Source organism: Rhinatrema bivittatum, chromosome 4, assembly GCF_901001135.1.
Source record: "Rhinatrema bivittatum chromosome 4, aRhiBiv1.1, whole genome shotgun sequence".
Classification (NCBI taxonomy): domain Eukaryota; kingdom Metazoa; phylum Chordata; class Amphibia; order Gymnophiona; family Rhinatrematidae; genus Rhinatrema; species Rhinatrema bivittatum.
In genome coordinates this window covers 241,238,826-241,247,936 of record NC_042618.1, presented here as the reverse complement: position 1 = coordinate 241,247,936, position 9,111 = coordinate 241,238,826, and the positions used below count along the sequence as shown (strand labels likewise).

General features: G+C 43.4%; 1 protein-coding gene across 6 annotated transcripts in view; it reads right to left on the bottom strand.

Annotated features, from left to right (window-relative positions):
• Positions 1–1,995: 1,995 nt before the first annotated feature.
• The window catches only part of TEAD4 (TEA domain transcription factor 4), a 269,267-nt gene continuing 262,151 nt past the window's right edge, over positions 1,996–9,111 (bottom strand). For all 6 annotated transcript variants that reach the window (XM_029599977.1, XM_029599972.1, XM_029599976.1 and 3 more), the window contains one exon: positions 1,996–3,713. In XM_029599977.1, coding sequence (XP_029455837.1) covers positions 3,600–3,713 — 114 coding nt within the window. In that variant the 3' untranslated portion in view covers positions 1,996–3,599. The remainder of the gene's footprint in view (positions 3,714–9,111) is intronic.

Sequence of the window (9,111 nt, the reverse complement as noted above, 5' to 3'; positions counted from 1 at the left end):
TCTCTGTAGGGCATTTACTTGCACAGGGTGGGCAGTCATAAACCTAAAGGGGGAAACCTGCACGGAGCAGCAGTTATAACCCTAAACAAGAAGGCGAGAAAGTAAACTGCACCGGGCGACAGTTCTAACCGTAAAACACCTTGCAGATAAAGACCACGTTGGTCTTTATCTGCCATCATTTCCTGTTACTGTTTGTAGGAAAGAGGCAGATGATGAAAAGTGTTTTCAGCTACGAGGGATGCAGGCAGTTTGTACAGTAACGTTCCCAATGAATTGTGCAAGAGACTATTGATTTTTTAGGGGGTAATTTTCAGACTGGCTGCATGACTGCAAATTCTTTAGGTGCTTTTTACCTGCGGACTTTGCACTAGTTTTCAAATTGAAACATGCGCATACTTTCACTTTGCAAGTTGCCTAAGGAAAATTATCTGAACACATTTGTAGCGGCTAATTTATGCAGGTACTTTTTCCTGGCAAAAACTAGGCACATATTTTTGAAAATTCAAAGTATGTGCATAGTTCCTAACCTTACCCCCAGGAATACCTCCCCCTACTGCAGGTAAAAGTATGGTGTAGTAGACCCAGGTTTACCTGCATATAGGGTGGGAAATTTTCTAAAAGCCCATTTCCATGGTTAAAGCACTTTATTGTTATTTTACTGTGCTGATTTGTATTTTAATGTTTTAATTAATGTATGTGTCATTTTTGCTTTGTATGTTTATTTATTGTAAACCGATATGATCGAACCCCGATATGTCGGTATATAAAGAATAATAAACTGTAAACTATATTTTACCTGCAGAAATGGATTTTAAAATTATCCTCTTAATATTACTATTGGATGGAGTTTTACAAGAGAATGACTTTAAATTTGAAGGCGTGTACATTTCACATGGTCACCTGACACGTTCTTGTATCTGTTTGTAAATGCTGAAGTGTTCCAATGTTAGATCTCACCCAAGACTGTAGGAGAGCATGGTTTGTGGTGTACTCTGGAATATCTGTCTACAGAAACCATGATTCCTAGAGTAATTGATGAAAAGTGACTGATGAAAAGTGACAAATGAAAATTTGCTTTTCACTACGTGACATTCTCTTCCAAATCTGGCAGGAAGGTTTTTATTTTTAAGAATAAGGAGGATCAGTGGCCATATTGTCCTGGGGACATAAATTATATTCTTTGCAGATTGTCATACCTTTTATTGGATTAGCATAACTATTTACACAAAGATGCTGCTCATGAGCTTTCAAGACGTCCCTTCCAGATGACATCTAAAAATAGAACCTTTGTGATACTGAAAGCCTGTATCAACACTATAAAATTTTCAGGGTGGTATTATAATATTCAAGGAATGAAGTATCAGGATAAATTCTAGGGCAATATGTTGACATCAAAATCTAAGAGGCCCATTTTCAAAGGGTTTGTCTGGCGCCCTTCTGAATTTAAGTTGAACAAATTATGAGGTTTGAAATATCCCCTCCCCCGCCTTGCCTGGACAAAATATATCTGGGTAAAAGAAAGTGGCGTTGGCGGTGTGGTTTCATTTTTGTCCAGACAGTGCTGATCGTCAGCACTGCCCAGACAAAGTTAACATGGGTAACTCTGGTGGGCCAATCAGCAGCCCTAAAGTGACCCAGACAATTTTGTCCAGGTAATTTTAGACAGGATATTGAGCCTGGCCTTATTTGGGCTGACTATCTGGATGAAGTTAATCGAACAAAGCTGTTCGAGTAACTCTGTCTGGACACAGCCGGCTGATTATCAGTCTCTAACTTTCTTGAATTGCAATGTGTGCATGTGTATGATCAAGAGAAACCAATATGGAGCAGTGACCTGCTGAACTTAGGTACCTGCTTGGAGTATTTTGTTTTGAGTGTGATAAGATCAGTGTTATATTATTATAATATATGCCAAAAGGCATCAATACCATGGTTGCTCAAGGTTAACAAACACTTTATCTATACCACAAAAGTGAAATATGAGGGATGCCAATGTAAAATACTAATTCCCAGGAGCAGCATTTATTCATATCTGCTTTGACGAATGTTATATCGTGCAGGTATACCACCTGCAGAGTCTTCAGACCTTCAACAATAATGTGTGAGAACAGACAGATTGACAGTCTTTGCTAAGTTGTCGGTAATCTTTCCCAAAGTTATGCAATCCGTATCCATTCAAGTGCTGTGCATATCTCTTGACTGCGGAGCTTGGGAGCAGTGAAAAGCAAGCAAGGAACTCTGGTCACTACATTGGCTCGCCATCTGCTTCCGCATACAATTCGAGCTTCACACTCTGCAGCTCTTCATTACCTCCTCTCTTTATCTCTCTGTGCCTCTACTGCCATTACCACTGTTCTTCAGGCAAGCTAAACTTTCAACACCATGCTGTCAACCTTCCTGAGTTAGTGCATCATGCCCTTTCTCTGGCCATATTCAAGTCTTGCTTAAAAACCCACCATTTTGAGGTTGTTTTTAAATCTTAAATTCTGGCTCTTCCAGATCGGAGCCTTTTCAATTTTCACCATGTTTGCTATAATAAATATAATTCCCCGAAGCCTCCTACTTGTCTTATCTGTGTCTTGACTAGACTATAAGCTCCATGGAGAAGGGACTTTCTCTGGTGTGTTTTTGTATAGTTCTCCATATGCACTATAGATTAGAAGCCGTTGTAAAGGAGGGAAAATGAACAAGTATTTGTGCAGGTCCTCCTCCCCATCTTTCCAAAACACTCTCTCAGATCAAACCGTGTCACTGTTCAGGTGTGATAGCAGCTGCGTGGCCCATCTGAATTGTTGAAGTCCAAGCTCATACCTACCTTCCAGTACTATATTATGTGGCAGGGAGTACCCACAGGGAATCCAGATCCCAACTCCGATCTGCGGTGCATCTATCCCAGTCTTTCAGCTGGGAATCTGATGCTGTTGACTAAGACCTTGACTACCTATTGGGATTTTGCCATCACCTCAAAGCTTGGTTACTCACCCACCCGCATGGCATCGAACTCTGGCTTGCTGTTTAGTATCTTATACTGACAATAAGGTTTGGTGCGATGCTGACTGCATTTGATTACATTTGCAGTATTTTCAATTATGCCTTTGATTACTTGCATCCATGCTGTTTCTTTGTAAAAGATGCAAAGATTTTTCTTTTTTCTTTATTAGTATTGGTTTAATAGATTGATTTAAAAAAAGGTGAATGTCAGAGAACACCATATTATGGAATGGTGGCACCAAATAACAGGACACATGAAAACCCAATGCCACTGGAAGGGAACTGACTGCACTGGCGACCTTCACAGCATGAAACCGTGTAGCTGTGCTGGGTTATTCTTCCCACACCTGGTTGGTTTACAGAAATACTGCATGCAACTTTTCCTTTCCTCCTTTGTTTTGTCTTTTGATTTACAATGTTTGCAAAAAAAAATAATAGCACTGATTTATTTTGACTTGCAGTCACAAAATAGCTATAGTGTGTGCTTTCCTGAAAATAGATAAAAGTCTTCAAGATATTATTAATTTTTGGCATGAAGGGTTTTGTAGGCACAGTTTTCCTCTCGAGTGTCTCATGGTGCCCAACTGGGCTCACGTTGGCAAAATTTGCTAGTCCTTCACGAGTCGGTAAATGTGGTGTTGAGCACCATGCTCACTAGCTGACACCTCAAAAACATATGCTATACACAGCAGCGTCTCTTGCGTGTCCCTGTTTGTTACAACCTAAGAGAATAAAAAAAAAGGAAAACAAGATAAATAGGATGCACCTGTGTCCATACTTTTTTGTAACCAGTATTTACATGGTAACACAGTAGATGTTGGCAGATAAACATTTGGCCTGTCCAGTCGTCTCTTCCTACACTCTCTCAGCTGTTAGCCATACAAGCTTGCCCGTCTGCAAGCTATTGCTCCTTCTTCCTCTCTGGGAAATGCAATCCCCTTACTGGCTAGCTTTACCCAGATAGTTGTTCCTCGATCTATATTCTTGTTTGTGTCCACAGTTCCTCAGAACCTTTCAGATCTTAGATTTTCCTCAACACAACCACTCATGATCCTGAAGTCGACGCTCCTAAAGTCTAGGTCCTTTGTGCTAATACTATTCGATTTAGGTCTGAATATAGGATTATACCACACTGTATGGCAATCATTAGACCCTACGATGTCAATATTCAAAGGGGTTGGTTTGGCTAAATTCAGGACTTAGCCGGACAAACCCTGAGTTTTGAATTTTCTGCCTCTCAGAAAGAGTAAGTTTTAGCTGGATAAGTCATTACCCAGCCAAAACTTACCCAGATATAAAAATAGAGGTGGTGAGGGAGTGTTCCATGGGCAGAGCTTAAACTCAACAGGGTAAGTTTGGTCATGCTCGACATCGGGTCTAAATGTATCTGGGTACATTTACCCAGATAACCTTAAACCTCACTGGCTACACTCAGCATAGAGTGAGAAGTTGAAAAACAAAACACAAATAAACCTCTCAGGCTAGCAGTGGCCCACACCCCTGTTCCCCTGCTTAAAAATGTGGGGCACCATTCCCTCCCAAATATCCTAAAGCTTTCTATAACCCCCCCATATGAGAGGAGAAGCAACTCTTACCTCCTCCTTACAATGTCCAAATTGGTATGCTGGGGAGAAGCCGCCAGGCCCTCATCCCTCCTTGCACAACATTGCCTTTAAAAATGCTGGCCCTGATGCCACCCCTACTGCCAGAAGCCAAAATGATGCAAGATGCCAACAACCCCCTCCCACCCACCTGAAGTGACTCAACATTGTGGACATCCACTCCCTAGCCACCTGACCACTCCCCACACACACACACACACACTTCCAAGACATCGTGCCTCACCAGGCGAACACATCTGACTAAGCATCCAGTTTTTGCCCTGACAGCAATATGATTAGCGTACACTATCAGTGTTGCTGTCAGAGCAGTGCTGAATGCTGGGAGGACACAGGCTTACAGACCTTTCAGCAGCACTGATAATGTACATTAACATTACCGTCAGTGGAGAGGATCGAAGCTTGTGTCCCCTCTGCTAGGCGTTTGACTCTTCTTCAGGTAGGATGTCTTGGGCGTGGGATCAGGGGAACCCAACAATCAGGCCGATACAGTAAAGTTCGCGGGAGAGCGGGCGAGAGCCCAGGCCACTCAACTGTGCGTGCGATTCACCAAAAAAAACCTATTCAAATTAGGGCCCGCGGAAAAAAGAGGCGCTAGGGACACTAGCGCGTCCCTAGTGCCTCTTTTTTGACAGGAGCAGTGGCTGTCAGCGAGTTTGACAGCCGACGCTCAATTTTGCTGGCGTCAGTTCTCAAACCCGCTGACAGCCACGGGTTCGGAAACCGGATGCCGGCAAAATTGAGCATCCGGTTTTCAAGCCGCGGGCCGATTTTAATTTTTTTAAATTTTGAATTATTTTTTACTTTGGGACCTCTGACTTAATAAATATCGTCGTGATATTAAGTCGGAGGGTGCACAGAAAAGCAGTTTTTACTGCTTTTCTGTTCACTTTCCCGGCGCTGGCAGAAATTAACGCCTACCTTTGGGTAGGCGCTAATTTCTGAAAGTAAAATGTGCGGCTTGGCTGCACATTTACTTACTGAATCGCACGGGAATAACTAATAGGGCCATCAACATGCATTTGCATGTTGCGGGTGCTATTAGTTTCGGGGGGGGGGGGGGGGTTGGATGCGCGTTTTCGATGCGCTATTACCCCTTACTGAATAAGGGGTAAAGCTAGCGCGTCAAAAACGTGCATCCAAACACGGGTTAACAGTGCGCTTCGCCAGAGTGCACTGTACTGTATCGGCCTGAATGCTAGGATGGTGGTATCGGAGCCTGGGTGGGGGTGGAGTCCAGCAGCGTGAGTGGAACGGGGGTGTCGGCACTGTTCATCACTGTGGCTTCTGGTGGAAGGGAGGGGGGATGTGTGTTTGTGTATAAGTGTGGGAGAGGGAGAGGGAAGCATCATCTCTAAAGGCCAGGTTGGAGCAGTGAATGTAGAGGGGCTGACAGATTCTCCCAGCATAAGAATTTGATGACATGGGGAGGTGGTAAGAGCATCTTCTTCTCGCGGGGGTAACAGAAGGCTTTGGGGGATTTAGGCAGGGAGTGGTGGTGGTAGGGGGTATCCTGTGTTTTTAAGCAGAGGAATTAAGGAATCAGGCTGCTACGGCCCTGACAATTTTTTTTTTCACTTTGGGTGGGGACAGAGGGGGAAATCTGGCGGCTACTGCTCTGAGATTTTTTTTTTTCAAATACTGAGTAAGCTGGTGAGTGACAAAGTTACCCAGAAAACTTTATTCAAGTATATTTAGTGGGAGACTTGTCCCGTTGAATATTCAGCTAACTTTACCCAGATATCTTTGCTGCCTGCTGGCCTACTAAATACGAACCTCTAAATTTTCTCTTAACTATGATGTCAGTAAGACTGTATCCATTTGTTAGTATCAGATCCAATATAACCTCCCCTCAGGTGAGTTCTTCAGCCTCAGGAATACCTCTCTAGCATCTCCAGCCCCGACTAATCCAGGGTGCAGAAGACCAGCAACCTACAGTGAAGGCCTTGCACAGATTTTGCATTTGGATAAATATGTTTGAGATACGAATGGAATGAATGTCTTTCAGATTTATTTGTGAGAAAGTTAAATGAGGCTTGTACCGTAGTGTCTCCACCTACATGGCAATATCCACGGAAGCTGAATAATATGGATAGAGGAAGCACCTGCCCCCTCTCCGAAAAAGATTCTTCTAGCCCAGTCTCCAGAGACTCAGCTAAGAGATAGGGAGGTCAAAAGGGTTGTCTGGCTACTTTTGGCAGGTAGCTGGATGAATTTTTGGGGTTGAAATTCCACCCCAAGCCACTGCTTAGTGGGTAAATTTTGAGTGTGTAACTCATGTATACAAAATTTACCCGCTTAATAATAGGTGGACTGGAGGCAGTCAAAGGACGCAGTTAAACTTTTAGTACTCAACACCAATACTCTGTGCTGGCTGGAGAGAGCTCTGCACCCAAGTCTAGGCAGAAAAATAGCTGTCCTAAAGTTGACCAGATGAAGTTGTCTAAATAACTTTCTCCAGAAATATTTAGCGGCAGACTTATGTGCTTAAGGTTTGCTGAATATATGTATAAAGTTATTCATAGAACTTCATCCGGCTTAACCTTCCTGCTTGCTGGCTTGATGAATATCAACCTTGTAGAAGAAAGATCCAGCAAAAATTTGTAAACTCTGCAGAAAGTCTACAGCATGGAGGATTATTCTTGCTTCTTGAAGAGGGCCTCTGGAGAGAACGTGTTAGGATTTATGATGAGCTTTTTCAGGGGCTGATATCCTTAAAACACCTTCCTATGATCTAAATCTGCCACCTTCTGGAATATTTCAAACTTTCCTTGCGCTGGAGGGCCACTTTAAGAAGATATGATATGCTGTTTACCTCTCGTTTGTCTTATGATTTATTTCCTATCCATTTTATTTCCTTCAGTGATAAACTGAATTGCAATCGGTACACCAACCTCAGTTACGTAGCTGTCATTATTTGAAGGATGTCTGGTACAATTGCATGGCCATGAGTCCTGCTTTTATAGTCCAGGCCTCATGTGCCAATGAGAGGTGTTCCCTGGTCTAAGAGTGCATAAAAGTGTCTCCCTTATCCCAGCAGGGAATGACCTCTCTAAGGCTGACTGGCACGGAAGAGTCAGAGGAAAGTAGACCCTGGATGAAAAATCTTGTTGGTGCTCTGTGTGCGAAACATGTTGGAATAATAAAGCTAAGAATGCTTGATTGGAAGTAACTCCTAAGAAGCTAGAATACAATTCAGGGAGATCAGTCTACCTGTGGGAGGGAAGGAAAAGTAAAATTATGGATACCGTGAGATCCATATTGAGACACAAACTTACCCGGCTAACTTTGGAGGCATATTCTATAGTGCAGCTGCACTACTGAATATAGCCAGCTATTTTAAAGTAAGCTGCCTAACTTTAGGACGGGTCTTTAGCCAGACCAGACTTAGCTGGCTAGGCTATCTGGCTAACTCTGAATATTGGACTTAGGGGGTCCTTTTTCGCATACGATACCTAGATCAGGGTGGGTTCTGGATGGCATCCGTACCGGAAGGGGAGGAGTCGGGGCGGCACCGGGGCAGACGCCACGAAGACATCGCTGATGGCGAAAAGGTAAGGAGCCTTATCGCCGTCAGTAACGCGGCCAACAGCAGCACTTTTCACGGTGGTGCTATTGGTTTGCGAAAGCCGGCAGCGATTGCACCGCGGTGGTGCGATTGTTTCCGGCTTTCGCAGGCCCACCCCCTGCTTCGCCATCCCGCCCCCCGTTACTGCCGGATTTTCTAAGTTCTGCGAACTTAGAAAATCCAGGCCTTAGCTGGCTAGCTCAACTCTTCCCAGTTACGGCCACAGAATGCCCCTAGCTTACCCCTAGATTTATTAAAGTGCTATTTTTATAGCAGAAATAGCACCTGCGATAAAAAAAAAGGGGCATGGTTAAGCTTTTCCCTGTTCCCATATCGCATAGGCAATTTATTGCACCTGCGCTAATTTTCACTCTCTACCTAGCTTCAAACAAGCTAGGTAGAGAGTGCATTGTACAAATCAACTCTTGTACCTTTCATCGATTCAAACAGCAGAAAATCTTCAGTGATGTCAATTTTGCTGTTCATACCTCCTACTGTGTATGTAAAAACACCCCCCCAAACCCCCACATCGAGTTAAAAGTGCCCCTTCTTACAGTGGTATAAGTAGTAAACTTACAGAGTCTCTCTCTCTCGTGCAATAAAAACCTTTTTGCCTGGTATACGTCTGGCCAAACTCTTCCCACTTGCATAGCAAATATGACATTTGCATAATAATGCACATTGTGCTATTCAACACGCACGTTACGGCATTATCGCATGTGTTGGGGCCTTAATGCAAAATGATAAATGACCCTGCAAGTTGGCTAAATTCAGCCAGCTAGAACTTAGCAAGATAAGTGCCCAAATATTCATTTAGCATGCTCATTTCTGAATTAGCTGGCTAAATGCTGTGTTTTTAGCTGTTGTTTACCGAGATTTCTCTGGACTAGTGAAGGATGTCACTTTTCCAAAGCGACAGGAGGTCCACTTGAA